Source organism: Theobroma cacao, chromosome 9, assembly GCF_053813885.1.
Source record: "Theobroma cacao isolate CCN51 chromosome 9, ASM5381388v1, whole genome shotgun sequence".
Taxonomy (NCBI): Eukaryota; Viridiplantae; Streptophyta; class Magnoliopsida; order Malvales; family Malvaceae; genus Theobroma; species Theobroma cacao.
The window spans coordinates 6,093,415-6,114,892 of NC_142647.1; the positions used below are offsets into that span (position 1 = coordinate 6,093,415).

General features: G+C 35.6%; 3 protein-coding genes across 3 annotated transcripts; all 3 read left to right on the top strand.

Moving 5' to 3' along the window:
* LOC18588637 (DUF538 family protein (Protein of unknown function, DUF538)) lies at positions 1-2,398 on the top strand. The gene is made up of 2 exons (XM_007013183.3): positions 1-656; positions 2,168-2,398. The coding sequence occupies exon 1, from the start codon at positions 166-168 to the stop codon at positions 631-633; it is 468 nt and encodes a 155-aa protein (XP_007013245.1). The 5' UTR covers positions 1-165; the 3' UTR covers positions 634-656; positions 2,168-2,398.
* Positions 2,399-6,716: 4,318 nt separating this feature from the next.
* On the top strand, positions 6,717-13,496 carry VRN5 (Fibronectin type III domain-containing protein). Its single transcript, XM_007013184.3, has 5 exons — positions 6,717-6,917; positions 7,718-7,788; positions 10,463-11,102; positions 11,532-11,842; positions 11,929-13,496. Exons 2-5 carry the CDS (start codon positions 7,758-7,760, stop codon positions 13,107-13,109), a joined length of 2,163 nt encoding a protein of 720 aa, XP_007013246.3. The 5' UTR covers positions 6,717-6,917; positions 7,718-7,757; the 3' UTR covers positions 13,110-13,496.
* Positions 13,497-14,842: 1,346 nt separating this feature from the next.
* HCF101 (ATP binding protein) lies at positions 14,843-20,831 on the top strand. The gene is made up of 15 exons (XM_018128275.2): positions 14,843-15,002; positions 15,088-15,228; positions 15,963-16,105; positions 16,198-16,248; positions 16,560-16,715; positions 16,873-17,016; positions 17,088-17,230; positions 17,401-17,470; positions 17,714-17,809; positions 18,059-18,148; positions 18,277-18,330; positions 18,731-18,854; positions 18,946-19,070; positions 19,657-19,779; positions 20,496-20,831. Exons 1-15 carry the CDS (start codon positions 14,933-14,935, stop codon positions 20,568-20,570), a joined length of 1,605 nt encoding a protein of 534 aa, XP_017983764.2. The 5' UTR covers positions 14,843-14,932; the 3' UTR covers positions 20,571-20,831.
* The last annotated feature ends 647 nt before the right edge of the window (positions 20,832-21,478 follow it).

Here is a 21,478-nt window from a genome sequence, read left to right on the forward strand (position 1 = left end):
GTCATCCAACTCTTAACTGCTGCTGTCTTTCCTACGTCCTTCTTCCTCTGAACTAACCTCGCCCCTAAACAACAAAACAAAAACAGAAAAATAGGAAAAAATATAAAGAAGAACAAAACCCTCATTCGCACCGAGCAAGGAAAATTGAGACCAATTTAAAGAAAAATGAAGAATTCTCTCTTTCTCTTCTCGCTTCTCCTTTTCATTATTCTACCCTTCTCCTCCCAAACCCAGACCCCAAATATCCCGAAACCGCCACTCACCCAGGCTCACACCGAGCTTACGACCTACGGTTTCCCAGTCGGTCTCCTTCCCGCCTCTGTCCAAAAGTACACTCTAAACCAATCATCCGGCCACTTCGCCGTCGAGCTTGGTGGCACGTGTAAGATCACGCTCCCGCCTGACAACTACCTGGCCACGTACTCCAAGCGGATAACGGGGAAAATTGACCAGGGTAAGATAGCGGAGCTGGACGGCATCCGAGTCCGGGCTTTGTTCAAGTGGTGGTCCATAACGGGGATCCGATCCAGTGGGGATAATTTGGTCTTTGAAGTTGGGATGGTTACGGCTAAATATCCAGCTAAGAATTTCGACGAAAGCCCCTTCTGCGAAGGCCAGCATTCATCCTCTTAAAACTAACTACTAAAATAATAAAGGTTTGACTTTCCGAACTTTGAAAAGTTTCAAAGTGCCCTTTCCCTCGATTTAATTTTAACTGTTCTGTTGGAAAACCTTGTAACTGAAGATTTTAGTGCTAATGGGGTTGCTTGTCTTTCTTTCTTTGGTACCAATTCTTTTTGTTGATAATTTCTTTGAAAGCGACATGTGACGATTTTTTCCCAACTGAGGGATCAAAGTTTGTAAATTTGGTAATGGGTTTGAAATTTTCTGCCAATTTTAATGGACTAGTTATAATTGACCTTGAATAATCAGTTCGATTGTCTAATTTTGAAGCTTGCTTGAGGTTGAACACTTGAGTTTTAATTTTGTGCAATGAGATGTCAAATTTGTTGATTTAGGAGGATGGGACTGTATATATGAACTTGTAAGTTAAATGGGTATAAGTGGCTTTTTTCCAATAATGGTCTTTGATTTGGGCATATGCTAGTGTCAGTATGTGACGTTCTCTGTCTTTATTTTAGTTTGATGAAGCTTTTTTTTAATCTAAGCTATTGTCCAGTTATTTAATATAATAATTAGCCATCAAGAGTTATCTGGATTATGTTGTTCTAGCTGTGTTGATGTATTGAAGGTTGTCTCTTATTGCAATGCCACTTCCTCCCTATTGGGGCTTTTTTTTAATAATCTAATCCTGCAGTGTGTACATCATTGAAGTAGCTGACTTGCATAATGTTCACCAACCCTGTGATGCAGTAAAATTTGAATAATTTGGGCTATTAGTTTGTTAGATGTAAATGTGAACATATATTCTTGTAGAATAAGCTTATTTGAAGTTTGGTATTGTAATTATACAATGAAAGTGAAATTCTGTTGAATTTCCATGATCATGAACATCTAACTTTAATTGAATTGACCTACTGTGAGACTTTGAAGAAGAGATGAAATTTGAAACTGATGCTGAAGTTTGATCTGCTATGAAGGGCTGTGGAGAGGACAACTTTACCTACTTTATCTCCTAAAGTCCTCTTCTCTGGGTGGTAATGGAGACAGGATTACTAGCCTACTAGGCATAAATTGGGTTATATACGTTTACAAGTGGAGCTATTTTTTGTGATATTTTATTTACATAGTTTCAAATTGAAATGTCATGCTTTCAGCATATAGCTTGTTATTGATTTTGTTTGGGCTTCCCGCTTGAGTTAATCTTTGTCTTCAATGATACTGTTGTTGAAAAGTCAGATTATTGTGAACGGCGAGGATAAATTGATTTGCATTTCAAATGAACTATATTGTTTATAAACTAGTAATTTTATTGTATTAAGATTTTACCATGACATGCACACTGCATGAAACAAATTTTCAAGCCGTGGGAAGAATGTGTGAAAGATATCATTGAGTGGATCTTTTAGTGGAATAATGGATGAGGCATAGATAGTTTGATAATTTCTCATCTTGGCATTTGGTGTGAAGTGCAATTTTTCCAAGTTTTAATTGCTTGTCTCTTTTATCATTCAATCCTAACCTGCTACTTTATGGTTCTTCACAGGGCGTTGTGTTTGCTGCTCAGATTACATTACACATCTGTCCTCTGTAATTGTAAGATTTTAGTCTCATCTAGACTTAAGCCTACTGATAATTTTATCGCCCAGAATCTATTTGTGTATATGTACCCCGGATTTCTGCAGTAGTGTTATCTTCTCCTTATATTTGGTCCCCATTATTGAAGGTCTTGTGGATGTTTTAAAACTAGTTATGGTAAAATTCTCCCTTACTCCAAGCCTGTTCTTTTCTCTTTTGACCCCACATGGCAAGTTCGTAAATGTACTCATCTGAAAACCGATATCATGACAATCATTACCTTTTAAATTGTGAAGAAGCTAGCAAGATTACGAAATTTCTGACATCAAAACCAACAAATTCGTGTTTGGTACATTGTCATGTCTTAACATGCTGCAGGAAGAGAAAATATGACCTAGTTTTTTACGCAGCTACCTGAAGGTATGTAAAAATTCAATGGAAACTAAGATATAATACGTTAGTAGTAGTTTCAAGGGTTATTCAGGTGGGTGGGTTGAATAGTTGGAAGGAATTACAGTTGACATGGGCAAAATGAGGGTTGGAGTTTGGTGAATGGTGGTTTGAAAAACCTATTTAACAAGTTTCTAGCTTAACTCACTTTCCAAGCCGTCCAAAATGCAAATAACAATTATACATACAACTTAATTTTCCCAATGACTGCTCCATGACCATGAGTCCCTCAAAACTTTCTTTTCCTGTCATCATTGTCGAGAATATGGAATCCAAACCACCCACCCCAGGTTGTCAATATGCTTGATGGTTTCGAATCATATAATTGACTCAAGGTCTATTCCTCTGCCTTTTCGAGTGGTTAATGATTTTCAATAGTGGGTGGGAGGACTCATTTCTTGTGTATATTACATATTTATATTACTAGAAGACTTTACCATAAGCAAGTTTATGTTTTACCAAAGTGTATGATTAGCTTCAGATAAGAGATTAGCGTTAGATTTTGTAATTAACACTTATTTATTGCATGATTATCAAAATATAAACTTGAAGCCTTCGCATTGACGGTAATAATTTGGAACAAATTAAAGAGTACCCGAACAAATGTGAAACAGCTACAAGGCAGCCGTGCTGAATGTTTATATAGCTATACTGAATAAAACTCGTTACAGACCATCTTTGTTTTGTTTTGTTTCATCTCTCACGTCAAATATAAAACCAGGAAAAGAGAAGAGAAAACTGACAGCTACATGCAGGCATACTTGCAGTCCTCTTTAGTAGTTAAACTTCTTTTCCAGTGCTTGGCAGTAAATTGAAGTACTGCCAGGGAGGCTTCATTATTGTCCCCCTTTTTCTTTTACTCCTTTTTGTTGGGCTTTTAGAATGAATTTCGGTTTGAACTCGAGGAGCTTTACGTCCATCAAGGTATGCCAGCTGAGATGGTGTGTGCCCCTAGCCATTGGCTTCTTGGGGTACGATTTTTATCTCCTGGACATTGGAGAGGACTCATCACTCTGCAGGCTATGATTAGGTTGCTTACACTTTACCCATCACCGAATCTTTCATCGGAAATGTGACAAAATCACCTTCTCTATTGTCACCGCCGTATGGTACGCCTGCCCCCAGTCTCGCTGCCATGTATATAGTGTTTTTAGGACGATGTTTACAATGCCGGATACGAAGGGCTGATGTGATACTGTACAAAATATTTAACCTAATTCTAATTTATTTGGTGATGTGATTTTTAAACTAAAAAAAAATTATACCATTTTACATAAACAATTGTCCTTTCCATTTTTTCAATTCTTTTTACCACTTAAGCATATACAATTCTGTGTGGTTGTTTTCCCAAAAAAAAAAATGCCTGTATGGTTGTGTTTAATAGGATGCCCTTACGTTACCTGGGATCCAGAAAGACAGATCCGTTAATCATGCACTACTGCTCTAACATGTGTTTTTAATAGACCAATCGATCAGATCTTTGGTTTGGCCGGGTAGAAAGTTAGGTGAACAGTAGCATTAAAAAGGGAGCTTCCCGTGAGTATTTATATATCTTTATAACCTGTTCAGATAAAGGCAATTGTCATATTTTCCGAATACCTTTAACTCAACTTCCATGCATTAAAATAGCAGACATTTAAAGCTTTTGCTGTTTTTGCAATTGTTTTTTCTCAAGGATTAGCTACTGCTACTGCATGTGTCATAAAATCTTCAATCCAAGCAAATGAATTCCTTTACAGGTAACAGGTTTTGCATTTAAGGAAGAACTATTTCACTGCACTTTTGCTCGCGAGGGATTGATTCAATAGATAAATTTATTCTCGTCAGTAAATGATTATAAATAAATATGATAATTCATGTTTTTGTATTTTAATTATGTTGATATCATTAAGATATGAAATATGATAAGATTAAATATAAACATAATACAAATAATTATTCATATCAGTATCTGAAACACATCTATAAATACATTTAATAATTATGTAACACGATATGATTAACATATTTATTAAACGTGTTAGAATTTTATATAACACAACATAATTAATAAATATGATTAAATGATTAATATGATTTTTTCATAACACGATTGATACATTTAACATAATTAATTTAAAATATTTAAAATTAAATATAATTTTATTATTCAAATTTAAAATCAATAATTATAATAAAATAATAATAATATCAAATATAATAAAATTTAGCATAAATAATATATATAAAATTCATTATTAACATTAAACATGTCACTTATACATATTTAAACATGATAACATGATTAATTAAACTTGTTAATTGTATCTAATACGATTAAAATATGAAACACGATAAAAATTAAATATAAATTGTTTAATTCTGTATCTTTTTATGTTGTGTCCAATATTACTATATTTAATTATAAATTCAAAATTTACCTATAAAAATTGATTCAATTGACAAAACTAGTATTAACATCAATAAATAATTATTAAATTCGAATTTCATCATATAATTTATACATTCTAATTTGGGTTTGAAGTAATTTATCCATCTGAGGGAACAAAAATTTACTGCAATTTTACTGTATACAAATAGGCATAGTACTAGTGGTTGCAGTAGTAATATCAATTTGATTAGATTAGATCCACTTTGCGGGGAATTGCAGAGAGCTTTTCTGACTTTATCATGGCTAGATAGCAAATATCGCGTTAGATACAGGGTCACATCTTATGTCGGCTTTTTTAATTGTCTGTAGGACACATTTATGTCGCTGTACTCAATGTTTTTGGATATTGTGGAATCCATAATAATGATAAGACTCCAATCCATCGCCAACTAACAGCTGCATTGTCTTTGCCAATGCCAACCAACAGCTCCTACTTGAACCACACAAAACTCACGACTCCATATCAGATTTTGTATGATTATTGTTCTTCACCAACCCATAACCATATGCCAGCCCCCCATACAAAAAACCAAAACAAAATACTTTGCATGGATTAGGGTTTCCCTCAGCTATCTTTCCTAGCTAGAGCAGAAAACCATATCTACCGAACCCTAAAGTCAAATTGTACAGCAAGCATTACATCCTATTTGTTCATCATATGCACGTATGTGTTGATAGTTGAAATTTGTGGTTACCGTCTTACGGCTGCTTCTTCTGAACTAGACTTTCTTCTTCAGTGTTATATATCGAGAACCCTAAAAACTGATTAGATTCTTTGACTCGTTCATTAACCTAACTTTGCAAGCACTTGGATTCAAGGAGCTTACCCAGCTAGCTAGGGTAAGTTAAAATCCAAGAGAAAAGAAAAAGAAAACCCATGAAGTCATTATCAGCAGAAAAGAAAAAGCAAAAGGGACATGTGTTGTAGTATTTCCATGTGAGAACTGATATAAGTGTCAACAAAAAGGCAACAATTTCTTCACCTGCCCGCGAATTTTTTATCATTTATATTATTAATTAATTCAGTACAAAAGCACAAGGGAAAGTGTTTGAATGTGAATCATGAAAATTCACAAGTACGACCTTCTCTCGTCTACTACTTGACACGGCAAATTTTCCTTGACTGATTCCCTTTCTTTGCCTCCCCCACCCATTGCTTTGAAGATTCTACTGCCACGTGTTGCGTTCTTGTTTCGTTTCTGAATCCCATGAGTTTCCCTTAATCCCTCCAATTAATTTCCCCCAATACTTGTGTCATAATTCCACGTATTAATTAATCCATTAATTAGAAATCATTAGTCTTTTGGTCAACAGTTTAAAAAACCAAAATTAGATTCCCCAATAAGAGAAAAGAGCCAGGACGCCTCTGATCCAACGGTTCTGAACGTTAAACGATTTTTGATTTGATCATTAAATTTTTGGCCCAACAAACCCTAAATTTTTAAATTTTTAAAAAATAAATAATAGATAATCTATGGATAAAACAATCAAGCACGCGCTACCCCAGTAGCTGTTACATCACGCATCAATCAGAAGAAGAGACAGTGCTTCACGTACTTTTTCTGCTCAACCAGAAACCAACCCCGCTTTTTAAATAAAACAACAAATCAAACGCGCGTGAATCTCCCCTGAACTTTTTTAGCTCCGAAGCGTTAGCAACTCGTACAAGCTTTCTCTTCTCTCTCCTCAAAAGCCAACTAACAACGAAGAGTCTTTCTCCTCTCTCCTTTTTTTTTTTTCCTTCTCTTTGGATTCAAAGTTTTTTTCTTTTTCTTTTCTTTTTTTTTTGGGGGGTTTGGCTTCGTTAAAACCCTAGATTCCTCCCCATTATACGAAGGTATTTATCTTAGACATTTTTTTCTCTTTTAATTGTTTTCCTTTTTTTGGAAATGATTTTTATGGGAGTTGTTGTTATTATTATTTTTATTTGTTCAGATCCGTTCTCGTTTCAGTTTTGGCTCTTTTCTTCAAACTTCCGTTTGGTTCTGTCAAATTACGTTCCTTTTTTTTTGGTACAGTTAACCGCTTTAAATTTACGCTCTTTTACTTTATCCTACATTTGATTTTCCTTAATTTTGAATTATTATTCGGTTTTTTTTAATGTGTTTTTTTTTTAACTCCTTGAATTTATTCACTGGTAAATTCACAGGCATTGTTGTTATTTTGCTTTTTAAATAAGCTTTTCTTCATGAAATTTCTTTTTGTTTTATTTTCTCTTTTTCTAATGGTATAAAGCAATCAATTTTTGCAATGTTGTGAAAAAGTTTAAATCTTTTTTGTTGGGTTTAAGAGGCTGGAAAATTTTGTTTATTGCATGGATTCTGTTTTAATGAGAAAATGATAATATATTTTTTTTTTTTGCTGCAAAGTTTTTAATTGTCGATTTGCTATTTATTGTTGTCTTTTTTTTCTTGTTTGATTGTAAGCTGCATTGCAGAGATAGAAATAGGAAGGATAAAATTTAAATAAACAGTAAAATATTCTTCCACATGCAGATAGGAGGAAAGCTTTTATTGCTTTTTTGTTTTCTTTTTGGTTTCATTAATGAGGAAATTGTGATTCTGTTTTTTTTTTTAATTTAAAGTAATTAGTCTATTATTTGATAATTCACTGGTCAATATTGATTAATGTTTACAGGGGGGGAGAGGTAAGCTTTGTGGGTTTCAACATTTAAATTATGGATTTAGAAGATAAATTCCTTGCTAAAGGTATGATCTTCTTCATATTTGCTCTGTGCTCTTTTCTATAACTGCCTGCTTTTATCTTACTGAATCCTTGATCTTGGAAGAGATTGTTCGTCAAAGGAGAGTTTTAAGATACTAATGTCACTCTAGCTTTATGTTGTGATGTTTGTATTGTCGTTTGAAGTACTGAGATAACTGACTCTGAACCTTGGGAAAAGATACTTTAAATTATGTTAATGGATTGTAAGGCTGCGTGAGGTGTTTAGTGGACTTTAATCTATGGAAGCCAATCCTGGTTACTGATGAAATGACTCTAAATCATTTGTATGAAATGGAATTCATTGAGAATCATCTTCAGTATATATGCAATCCCCCTTTCACCCTGACTTGCTTTTCTCTTTCCCATTTTCATTACAAGGTCAGTGAAACAAATTCTTGCATGGGTGTTATTTCAGGGTGAATAATGACTATGATTAACCCTATCTTTAAGTAACTTAATCACTTATATGATAAATTATTGTGGGGATTATCATATTCAGTCATTTGATTATGCTGCTGAACCCTTCCTTTCTTCTCACATATTTTTCTGCATGATGTTTATGGTATGTATGATAAATGTGCTGGTTTCTTCCACATCGACAAAATTAATCTTTAATCTTAATCTCAATCTCAGTGTTTTACCAAGTTTCATGCTTTTGAGGAAAAACGTTATGACAAATTTTAATGCCACATCAGAATTTGAAACTGCTTTTAAATTGAGATGAGCAAGTAACATGGTATATGAATCAAACCAACCACAGACGTTGGTTACTGCTGGATTGAAAAGGAATAGCTGGCTATAGATTTGGCTATAATTTAGGTTCTTGCCAGCATGAGTTGGAGGATTTTCTCCCCTTTAATTCCATGAAAATTAAACCACTTACCTCTCATTTTCATTTAATTTAAAGTTTGATGATATCATGGATAAATGGTATGCATATTTATAAGGAACTTAATGTCACTGGTCTTTACAACTAATCTGCTTACACCTTTTTCTGTGATTCTGTTTTCGGTAGAATGTTTAAAACGATTGTGAATTATGTGATGTTGACCAATCAGGTTACTAATCTGACTCTGTGTCAATATTGGAAACTTGTTTGAACCATTGACTACTTGCATATGGATCTTTGTGTGACCAAGTCGAGTCCAATAACCCGGTCCAAATAGATATTTTTCTCTATGGAGCATATAAATATAAGGGATTCTTTTGAAACCCTAACTGTAACTCAGGCTGCTTTGCAAATCTGTGCTGCAGCTTGCTCCATGGATGCTCTTCCAGTGTGAAATTCTTAAAATTTGTTTTTTTTTTCTCTCTTTCCATTGTAAAGAAGGATCTGGTGTCCATCAGGTATCTCGTGGCCGTTTTATTTGGACTGAAAAATTTGTCTCTTTTTCTTTTATTCATAATATGAATGGCGTTTATTGCAAAATTTTTGTTAATTCTTTGTTGAAAAATACCTGTTCATGTAGCTTTCAAATTTTTTTCTTTTTCATTTTATAAGAAATGGGATTTCATTTCTTTTGTGTGATTTTTTTTTTAAACAAAAAAAAAGGGTGCTTTTTTCTCTTGTAGAAGATTTTATTTTATACATATGCCATCTGGTTCCAAATTTCTAGTAAATACTTGGAACATCTGGTTCACATCAATGCTATCCTTTATAAAGTTGCTTGTTATTTCTGTATTTTTCTTTTGTTGCTTTGCGAAATGAAGTGATCCTCAAGATCTGATATGGCCTAGATGCATGCAGATAATTGTAATTTGGGTCTTACATATTTGAATTTGGATAATTTGTTTGAGAAATCTTTTGAGCAAGTGGACCAGATTAGAATTTCTTCTTCCCCCATCTTTCCTTCTCCCTTAATTTTTGGGTGAAAATCGGATGTAACGCAAGTCTGCAACTGATCGTGGATGAATTTATTTATAGTGAATATAACCATGAGTTGTCAGTAGCCTAACATGCATCGACTCCCTTTTCCTTATTGTTCCTTTCATTTCTTTGTCATTTTAGTTGTCAAATTATCAATATTTCCAGCACTGTTTATACTTTGGTTACGAATTCCTTATACATGCATCACTTATCTAGTTCTGCTGGTATTCATGTTATTCTTTTATCTTTATCTTTTTATTTTTTTGCAGTTAGACTTATTGAAGTCTTGCTATTTTTGACTTCCTTTCCCATCTAGATATTTACCTTCTAAGAACCAATTGGCAGCTTGCAATATTGAATTTAGAGAATGAGTATAGAAACCAATTTTGACATTTGCCAATTATGTTAATGTCTTTAGAAAGGGTTGAGTTGTGGGAGTTACATATGTCAAGGGGTTGAGAATAGGGGCCAAAAAAGTATATCACCTAAATGATAGCCAAACATCTCACATAAGTTACTATTGAAAGAAAAGGTTCATGAATGGGGGTTCTTGGAAAGGAGAAAAAAGTTATGTTTCATGCCTCTTTGCACAGAACACTGAAGCTCGACTTCTTTCATGACTTAATTTATCCACACTATTAGTACTTAATTTATCCACACTATTAGTACTACTTTCTGCTTAAAACTGTGGTGTGATATCTGTTGTCCTCATTTTGAAATTTTGGTTTTAGTTCCTACTAAGTGTTTTTCGCCCCACCAAAGACTGTCTCACATTGATTTTCTCTGTGCAGTTTCTGGCTTACAGAGTCTTTCATCCAGTGTGCAAAGCACCCCAGAGAAAAATGGCCATTCAGATGATGCTTCAAGAAGTCCAGAACTCCTGCAGGAGTTTCTGAAATCAGGTCCAAGAAAGGAGCTTCTTCGAACCTGTTTTGATAAAGAAAAGAAAAATTCAGCTTCTTCAAAGAGCAAAATGACTGAAGCTTTAAGGTTGAGTAACAAGACAATCAAGAAGCCAGAGTTGAGAAAGGCCTCATCCACTGCGAACAGTCAGCCTTCCTCTAGGAAGCAGAACAGAAAGGGGGAGAACCCGATGCGGGTGCTCCCAGCTTCTGAGCTGCCTCCAGATCTTGGATTTTCTAACTCATGGATATGTAAAAACTCTGCTTGCAGAGCTGTTCTGTCCATAGATGACACATTTTGCAAGAGATGCTCATGTTGCATCTGTCACTTATTTGATGACAATAAGGACCCAAGTCTTTGGTTGGTATGCACCTCTGAATCTGGCGAGGGGGATTATTGTGGGTTGTCATGCCATATTGAGTGTGCTCTTCAACGTGAGAAGGTGGGGGTCGTTGATCTTGGCCAATTGATGCAGCTAGATGGTAGTTATTGTTGTGCTTCATGTGGTAAAGTTTCAGGTATATTGGGGTAAGTTATTGGCTTGCAGCTTATGCCTCATTCAACTTGCTGAATTCTGTCCTCTTCTAACCTTACAAATTGCATTTTGTTTGCATTGAAGTGGTTGCAAGCAATGACTCAAGTCCAGTCTGGTTGAGATCTTCATTTGTTAAGAAAATTTATTGTACTTTATTTGTCTTCAGAATGTCCACGTTTATCATTGTGTCATATTTTTGTTAGGAAGCTGGGGAATTCTTTTTCTTGTTTTGTTAGGATCAAACAGACATTTCCATCAAACATACTTATTGCTGCTTGTAACAAATTTGATGTTGGAAAATAATCTCAATGTGATGAATCAGGTGTTAGAGAATATGGTAACTACTGTTATTTCTATCTTTCTGGTATAGGTTTTTCAGCTTTGGGCTGACAGGATTGGTGTGATTTGCTTGCTACTGGCAGATGTTGGAAGAAGCAACTAAGTATAGCCAAGGATGCTCGCCGCCTGGATGTTCTTTGTTATAGGATATACTTGAGTTACAGGCTCCTAGATGAGACTTCTCGGTTTAAAGAACTGCATGAGTTTGTGAGAGATGCTAAGGCCAAACTAGAAAAAGAAGTGGGCCCAGTGAATGGAGTCCATGCCAAAATGGCACGGGGAATTGTCAGCAGGCTTTCTGTTGCTGGTGATATACAGAAACTATGCTCTCTTGCAATTGAAAAAGCAGATGAATGGCTGGCGACCATGTCTAATACTAGCCCAAAGTGCCAAGGTTAGAACTCACAATGGCTGTTTCTATTTCTCCTATTGATTATTTTGAAGTTAGTTATATGAGCAACTCTTTTCCTTTTTGGGCAGATTCACGTCCCGCTGCTTGCAGGTTTCTATTTGAAGAAGTGACGTCGTCATCTGTTGTAATTATTCTAATTGAACTGTCTACTGCATCACCTGATGATATTAAGGGCTACAAGCTCTGGTATTTTAAGAGTAGAGACGAGACACATACAAAAGAACCTATCTCTGTATTTCCAAGAACTCAGAGAAGGATTTTGATATCTAATCTGCAGCCATGTACTGAGTACACCTTTCGCATTGTTTCTTATACTGAAGCTGGTGACTTGGGCCATTCTGAGGCTAAATGTTTCACCAAGAGTGTAGAGATAGTTCACAAGAATCCTAATCCCACAGCTGTCATGAATCAGAAGAAAGAGAATACCCATATTGAAGGAAGTTCTTTAGGTTCAAAGGAGCTCCCAGCAGTTGGTTCTTCTGGATTTAAGGTTCGAGACCTTGGAAAGATCCTGCGTCTGGCTTGGGCTCAAGAGCAAGGCTGCTTTGAAGGGTTTTGCAGTGCTGATGTAGAAAAATGCTGTGGAGCCAGCAAAATTATTATGCCTGAAACTCGAGAAGATGATCATATGCCATCTGTTTCACGTGGGCTTGACTTAAATGTTGTCTCTGTGCCTGATCTAAATGAAGAACTAACTCCTCCATTTGAGTCCTCCAGGGATGAAGATAATGGTTGCTGCACTTTAGAACAGGCTGTGGAGGCAGATGATGATGCTGCTTCTCATGAAATAGAGAAGAATGGATTAGCAAGATCACATGGTAGTGGTGATTCCACCTGGACTAATGGGCCAACAGGGGAAGTGCCTGCTGTTGATTCCCATACGGAGTTGTGCAGGAAAAGAGTGGAAAACTCACATGAAGAGACACATGACTGTGATAGCACTCTCATAAATGGGTCACCATTTCGAATCTCAAATGATTCAGGTTCTTTGGATGAAAATTTTGAGTCCTGTGTGAAGATAATCAGATGGCTAGAATGTGAGGGTTATATTAACCAAGAATTCAGGTTGAAATTACTAACATGGTTTAGCTTGAGGTCAACAGAGCAGGAACGTAGGGTGGTCAACACATTCATTCAAACCTTGATTGATGATCCAAGTAGCTTGGCAGGGCAGTTGGTTGACTCATTTTCTGATATCATATCTAGCAAGAGGCCACGAAATGGATTCTGTAGTAAGCTGTGGCACTAAATTAGTGCAGGGCATTCTAAAATACAGGATTGCTGTTTGCTTCATGATTATTCTTTTCTTGTGATAACTTACCCCTGATTGTTTCACCAACTTTGTACAGGCATTTTTTCCTAATCACTTTCAGAAGGTGATTCTTTGTATTGCGGACTAGATTGTTCAGCAAAAGATTTGGGATGCCGATTGCTGGCACAATTCCTATTTTAGTTGAAGGGGGGCCTTGAACGTGAGTTTTCATGTTGTAGAAGGCACTTTTCATTTCCTAAAACATCCTAGTTACATTTGAAGCTGTAGACTTTTAATCATGGAGAAAATATATGTATGGATGCTTTATTGCCTTCTTTAATTCAAAGAAGGGTATATGAATTAATCTTGAATTTTATTTGGTCACATATTTGTTCCTCAATTTTCTTCTTCTACCCTTTTGTTTTTGTGTTGTCTTCATGTCTATTGAACAAAAGGTTAGAATTTTGCATCTCACTCTTGCTTAGTAATTGGTGCAGTAACACAATGTCACTGGTAATTTCTGTTGGCAAATTATTTGCCAGTTCATCGAGGAAGCGATGACTCTTTCACGAAAATGATAGAGAAAACATGCCTTCTTTTTCTTTTATATGCAGAAGGCCTAAGCATTTGGAATTACACTGTATTATTGAAATAAAGAGGAAACTCTAAACAGGGGCAACACTGGGAACAATTCTTTCGGACCTTGGTTAGTAGTTCAATGGAACCGTGATTAAATTCAAATTAAATTGTTCAAGGGTGATACTGAAATCAACAAAAATTCAACCTTCTGGACAGAAGGCAAGATCCATCTGGAATAGTTTGGATGCAAATCCATGTTCTCAAGGGTAGGACCTTATGGCAAATTCAAACTTCTCAAAATCACAGCTGGGGATGGAAGAAACTGCTTAAACTAACGAATACTTCCCTTTCCTTTGTCAAGGTTATATGGTTTAAGTATCATATTCTTAGGCATCGCATTATTTGCTTGAATGGTTATTCTGGACAGGCTACCTACTCAGCATGGAATTAGCCCTTGGGGGATCTCCTCTCGCAACACAAACTTATGTTTTCTATGATGAGAAAATGGAAACCAGGGATCACTTTTTCAAGACTAGCAATTACACTAAGCAGGTTTGGGGCCAAATCCTTCAATTCGATTGGTCTAGTGAATTCAGAAGGGTGCAGCAAAGCCTTAAAAAGAAAAGCTTTGATTGATAGCAGTTATGCCAAGGATAGCCTGGAGTGCCTATATTTCCGTTGTCTAGTTGGAGAGAAAAAGGAGACTTTATGGTGCAAAGGCCGATACCAGTTCAGCAACACTCAACCGTGTCAAGGAAACTGTCAGATACAGGCTTCAAGGTTTACAGGAGATTGCAGGGGACAGTATCAACGGGATGCTCATTACAAATTGGGGACTGGAGGAAGATGCTGCTGGTATAATGTTTGCTTTTATTCTTGATGTTGTTACTGTTGCAAACTAATTTGCTGCCATATGCAGCTTGTTCATATTTGTGTAGATTGGATGGATACAAATCCCAATTGTCCAAGAAAAAGAAATGAACAAAAATGAGGCTGGGTTGAATATAGAATACGTAAAGAAAAAAGTGGGCAATTTTTTAAATCTTGTAATGCAGAGCCAGACCGAAATGCCACGTGGACGGACAGCGTGATGAAACGTTGTCGTTTCTAGTTCTTGAACCATTAATTTTATCACTCGGACAACTGAAACATGAGGCTCACAACGGCCGACCGCTAACTTCTTATAATGTCTCTTTGCAAACACTGAAGAAAAAGTTCTCTCATTTCCTTCCCTCTCTAAAATGCAACTTCTTCATGCTCCATCCTGGCCTCATCTCTCCTTTCAAACTACAAAGCAACATCTAAAAGGAGGTAGCTTAACATGTGCTTCATGTTAGCAGCAACTAGTGAAACTAGTTCAGTTTTTTACTTGAAGGTTTCTGTTTCTTCATTGCAGGACTGCTTTCACTTGAGAAATGTCTTCAACCATCAGCTGCCTACTGCTTCTTTCAGCCTCAAAAACTGGAAAGGTCGATCTGGGTATCACATAAACGGTCCAATTTTAGCTGCTTTACCCCAAAAGCTGCCTCTCTTGAGGGTAATACTCCATATATATCATACCGAAGGCAAAACCCAGGCATTCAGAAACTTTATCTTGCCGCTTCATTCTAAATCCCACATGTGCAGTGCTTTTCTTTTCAAGCCAGAGAGATTCTTTAAGCTGAAAACATTGGCGGGAAGCATGATTATCTCTTGGCTCTCGAAATATATGGAATGGCTTTAAAGATGGATGATATTGCTGTTGTGCTTATTGTTGTGTTGAAAAGAAGTAGTTCTTTTACTGTTTATTTTTATTATGTGTCATTTTACTTGTTGGTGTTTAGGCAACCTGAAAATCAAAGTTTTAAGTTCGTTGCTGTGAAATCTGCAATTTTTTCACTCTTTAATGTGTTGCAAAGTCAGAATATAACTCAGTCTCTTATAAAAAGCTTGTATGTCTACATGCCCGGCATGCTTAATTTGGCCTCTGAATTAAAGTGAATACTTCCTTTTAATAAAATAAAACTTTTGGAAAGATTTAACCCGTTTGCATTTTACTATCATTGTTCCAGATAGATATATATATATATATATATCCTAAGTTGTTAGGATGGTAGGAGATGACCAAGTGATCTTGTGGCCATATTGCTGTGTCGCACAAAGAAACCGTTCTACCCCCATTTTTTGCCTAATATATAGGTGGTTTATTGTTCAATGGGAGTAATACTATCGCTTAAAATGTTTTCAGGATTTTATTTTAAGTCATCTAAATTTTAATTTGATTGGTGGCAGCTGGTTCTTCGGCCACATCAATTGGAACTGCTGAGGGTGATGTATTAAAAGCCTTGTCTCAAATCATGGATCCAGACTTTGGAACAGATATTGTCTCCTGTGGTTTTGTGAAAGATCTGCTCATTGATGAAGCTTTGGGAGAGGTCACTTGGAAAATATGTTGAAGATTTCTTAAAATACATTAAAAAATGGGGAAAAAAAGCACCTGCTAAGAAGTTTCAACTTCGCATTTCAGGTTTCCTTTCGATTGGAGCTCACAACACCAGCATGTCCAATCAAGGACATGGTAAATGACACAATCACCATTTTTTGATCAAGAACTGATGTATATTAGGAATGGTAGACTTTTGTTTGATATATTCACTCAAAACTAAGTAGTAATAAGAACTTGTGGATCTTCCTTTGAAAAATGAAACTCATTTTACTTTTCTTTCTATTTCTTATCTTGTCCATTGTGCGCATTGTTTTCTATGGACAAATAGCAGACTATTTTCAGTAATGCATCTTCTTGTTATGCCTGCCTCTTTGCAAATGCAATATATGTTATCTTTGGCTTGAATATTGAAACAGTAATACAAGATTTTTAATGCATGACAGTTTGAGCAGCAAGCAAATGAGGTGGTGGCCAGGCTTCCATGGGTCAGTCAAGTCAGTGTAACCATGTCAGCACAACCAGCGAAACCTATTTTTGCTGGACAACTTCCAGCAGGTCTGCAAACAATTTCAAATATTGTGGCAGTTTCAAGTTGCAAGGTAAACTTTCTTTCTTAGTTCATTGCTAGGTAAATATATTTACATGTTTTGTGCCCTTCTAGCCATGTTGTCTTTCCTGCAGGAAACTTAAACTAAGTAAAATTAAATGCCTTCTGTTGAATTTTTTTCATCAATCCTGTATGTGGAAACTCTGTAGGGGGGTGTAGGTAAGTCAACAGTTGCTGTAAATCTGGCATATACTTTGGCTGGAATGGGAGCTAGAGTTGGTATTTTTGACGCTGATGTTTATGGACCAAGTTTACCAACAATGGTCTCCCCTGAAAACCGATTGCTAGAGATGGTAGTATTCAGAACTTCACATTTATCTTATTTGCACATAGGTGTTGTTCTGACTTTTTAGATCTTACTCAGAACCCAGAAAAGAGAACCATCATTCCGACTGAATATTTGGGAGTCAAGATGGTATCCTTTGGATTTGCCGGACAAGGTCGTGCAATAATGCGAGGTCCAATGGTTTCTGGGGTCATCAATCAACTTCTGACAACTGCAGAGTGGTATGACATGATTCTGAATATGCTATTTGAGTTGTTTACAAGATTTGGTAAACTGTATGAATTTTGTTTGTGCATTGCTTAACGAATATGCATCATTTTATCTTGTTAGAATTATAACTTTCTGGCACTATAATGTTCACTCTGAAAATCTGATTGCTTCTTATTTATAGGGGAGAGCTCGATTACCTTGTTATTGACATGCCCCCTGGAACCGGTGATATCCAGCTTACTCTATGTCAGGTTCTTTTCTATGATATCTGCCCTCAATACTAGATTTTCTATCTAATCTTACATATTTTTCTTTCTTCTTTAAAGTAAAATTCTCGTGATTTTTCAAATTGTTAAGCATACCCATGTGGACAAAAATAGCTAGCAACATCCCCTTTTTCTATATTATTATAGTTGTTGCATGTAATGTAATCTATCATACTTTCTTAATCTTGACAGTATTGTGTTTAATGTTGCTTAAAATGAAAATATCAGGTAGTCCCATTAACAGCTGCTGTTATTGTTACCACCCCTCAGAAGCTAGCGTTCATTGATGTTGCCAAAGGAGTTCGTATGTTTTCGAAGCTTAAGGTTTCCTCTTTCTCCATACAACCTAGCATTAATTTACAAATAAACCGACGAGTATGAGATAAATGTTATTATGGCATATTATTAGCTTAGCTTTAAATTAAAACATCAGCGTCATATATTGTACCTGCTTTTAGATATATTTCGATATGCATATTTGAAGGAAGGAATTGCAAGTTTATCAGTAGGTGAAACCTTCTTTAATTTTATGCTTCATAACTTAACATATTGTGTTGCTGTTAATGCATATAGGTGCCATGTGTTGCTGTGGTTGAAAATATGTGCCACTTTGATGCTGATGGGAAACGCTACTACCCATTTGGCAGAGGTTCGGGCTCTCAGGCATGCATCGTTATCCTGAAGTTACTTTTCATTCCTAATAGATAGTAAAATAATTTAAAGTACTGATACTCAGGTCATTTGTGTACAACAGAAAAATTGCATAACTGATTACTTCATTTCCTTTACAGGTCGTCCAGCAGTTTGGGATCCCTCATCTGTTTGATCTTCCCATTAGACCAACAGTATGTTGTATGATTTTCTTTAGTGCTTATTTTTCTGTTGCATATTTGAAATAACTCTGTTATTAATTGGTCAGAAAGCATCATTGCATCAGCTTTTCCTTTTCTTTCTCAGGATGTATATTTAGTAAGCTTCATCTGTACTTAATTATGTGTGTCTCTAGTTAGATAACTTTGCATGTAAGCATTTATTTTATCTTTCCGTGATTCTTAAACTTTCCTGAGCAAGCCTCAAGACTCTTTTATTCAAGCACATCAGTTTTATGGCTTACTCAATTATTGATCATTGATGTGCTTCTTGTTAACTACATCCTGTCATTATGTATTAAACATAAAAATAGAATGTGTTGAATGTGCTGGAAATCCTACTCAAGTTTATAGTTGATTACATTTAATTTTGCAGCTTTCTGCTTCTGGTGATAGTGGAACACCTGAAGTGGTGGCTGATCCTCAAGGTGAAGTTGCCAAGACATTTCAGAACCTTGGAGTTTGTGTTGTGCAACAGTGTGCCAAAATTCGCCAACAAGGTACCTACCTATTGTCTTCTATGTACCTGATCCCTTTCAAGTTGCTCTTGGTGAAGCAAAATGTTAATTTTTTTATCCTCTTTGGTTCTAGTATCAACAGCAGTTACCTATGACAAATCCATTAAGGCAATAAAGGTTAAGGTACCAGATTCAGAGGAAGAATTCCTTCTTCATCCTGCAACAGTAAGACGGAATGACCGCTCTGCCCAAAGTGTGGTACGTGGGTGTTTTTTCTACATGGACACAGTCACATGCAGAAGGCCATGACAGAAATTAAGATACTTGATATCTAATATTTTGGTATAGATAGGGAGAAATGCATCAGAAATGTCTTCGAGTCTTTTAGGATAAGTTTGTGTGTCGGGTTGTCTAACCGCTTATTTGGTGCTATAGGATTTTGACTCTTTATAGAGCCGCTTATGTCGTTAAGCATCCAAAAAGTCACAAACAAATTGTAGTGTAGAACCACAAAAATAGAAACAAAAAGTCCACAGTCAAATCCATATACTTTTTAGCCTTTAACAAAGTCAATAGATTAATCTAGATGGTAGAAGCAAGCAAGATCCTGTGCTAGACCGTTTGACCAAAGATTTGGAGCAGACAAAATGTTCCTTTCTAGCCATCTAAATGCTACTCTAGGCCATTTGACTAATGATTTGGAGAAAAAAATTGTTACTTTCTAGGAAGAAAAAATTACTTTAACAATTCTTTGTGCTGTGCTTTTTCTACTATAATTTTCTTTTTAAATTCAGCTTCATCCTTTTTCCCCCTCTTCAGTCTTCTTTTTCTTGGTTCAAAACAGGATGAGTGGACTGGGGAGCAAAAGCTCCAGTATGGTGACATTCCAGAAGATATTGAACCTGAAGAAATTCGGCCTATGGGAAACTATGCCGTGTCAATAACGTGGCCAGATGGATTTAACCAGGTGACTTGACTTATTCAATGTTTCTTTTTCTATGAATGACTATGATTTGTTACAATACCACAGAGCGATAAAGAATTGGCTATTACTGGGCAAGTAATTGTCAACTTCATGACTAACCTAATATCAACAGCAATAACATAACTAACAACTTGGCGTCAGTGAGGTTTCAGCAAATTTAATTTTCAATTGAAACATTATTACATAACTAGGGCTAAACCTGATAATGGGAGTAGCTAGTATGGAAACTACACCTCCTTGTATTTGTCTTAACCTTCAATATCTTCAGTTCCTAATCAAACGGAATGGCTGGTAATCTAGCAGTTCAACTGTAAAAAAGATGGTGATTAACAAGGGATAAACTTGTGACTAGTTCATGTCTTGTGCATTTTCAGTTGAAGCATGGCCCTCATTGACATTCAGAAAATCCTTCTGTTCATGTTGCGCTTAATAATTTCTGCACATTTATGATATTTACCCACCAGCATTGACTTAGCTACCAATGAAAATCATATGGAGCAGGAATGCAGGATTAATTGTTGGTACAGAATTTTATGTCATCTCATTATACCTGGATATCCATGTATTATGCATTAGAAATAGTGCAAACAACTAATGCAAATATAACATGATTACTAACAAAGTTAGTATAAGCAGTTCTATTTTTCATTCTTATGTATAACTATCCTTTTTTTTTTAACTTCTTCATCATTTCACAGATTGCTCCGTACGATCAGCTCCAGATGATGGAGCGTTTAGTTGATTTTCCTCTACCAACATCTGTACAATCATGATAATTTTTTCCCGTGGCATATCCGATCGACAACTTGACTCCAACAAACAAAGAATGCTTGCATTCTCCTACAAGCCTATCAGGTCAAATGTGAACCAAAGCGAAACTAGGACATGACTTGAAACCCAGGTACTTCAAATTGTTAAAAAAAGATCATGAATGTGATTCTATGCATATGTGTACTGGACTGAATATCCTGATGTATAACTTTTATCTTCAAGAACTCTCCGCAATCTAATTCGCCTGCATTTCTGATCCTGAACTATTGCTGGAATATGCTAAGGTACAACACTAAGTAATGAACAAATAAATCTATTACATGATTTATAAGTTTTAAATGCTTGAAGTTAGCAATCAACCCAAGCATTGAAATTTAAACCACAATTTATAAGCAAAAATAGAATACTCAGATGTTTCTGTAAAATTTACTTCTATCCATCCTTCATAAAAGTTGGTGCTTTTTATAAACAAACTCATTATAAACTTATTGTAAATAAAAAAAGAAAGTGGACTCATATGCATATGAGATTGAGCCAAATATTAAAAAAAAGGAGCCAAATCTTAAGAAAATGTAGATTCTCGCTCTGCATGTGAGTACACACATAAATTAAATTCAAGTGATATTTTATACTTTTTGTAGTCAACTTTATTTTTTCCCTTTTTTGACTCAATCTTTTTACTAAAAAAGAATTAATTTGTGATGCAATCATTTACCGTTATAAATATTACATAATGTTACAAAATAAACTAACTTGATTTTATTTATAAAATATTTTATTAATTTTCTGTAACATATCTTTCTTGATTCTTTTCAATCTTCAATCTACAAATACTATGCATCAGAGTCATTCAAAACACACCTATAAGTCCTTCCTCTTCTCTACTTTTTAAGGTTATTTCTTAGTTTTA

Bases quoted from the DNA above. Each gene is read 5' to 3' on its own strand.
- HCF101 (XM_018128275.2), top strand. From the start codon at position 14,933: ATGCAACTTCTTCATGCTCCATCCTGGCCTCATCTCTCCTTTCAAACT. The intron at 17,231-17,400 runs GTATGACATGAT...TCTTATTTATAG, and splicing joins CTTCTGACAACTGCAGAGTG to GGGAGAGCTCGATTACCTTG. The intron at 17,471-17,713 runs GTTCTTTTCTAT...TGAAAATATCAG, and splicing joins TCCAGCTTACTCTATGTCAG to GTAGTCCCATTAACAGCTGC.
- VRN5 (XM_007013184.3), top strand. From the start codon at position 7,758: ATGGATTTAGAAGATAAATTCCTTGCTAAAG. The intron at 11,103-11,531 runs GTAAGTTATTGG...TGCTACTGGCAG, and splicing joins AAAGTTTCAGGTATATTGGG to ATGTTGGAAGAAGCAACTAA. The intron at 11,843-11,928 runs GTTAGAACTCAC...CTTTTTGGGCAG, and splicing joins TACTAGCCCAAAGTGCCAAG to ATTCACGTCCCGCTGCTTGC.
- LOC18588637 (XM_007013183.3), top strand. From the start codon at position 166: ATGAAGAATTCTCTCTTTCTCTTCTCGCTTCTCCTTTTCATTATTCTA.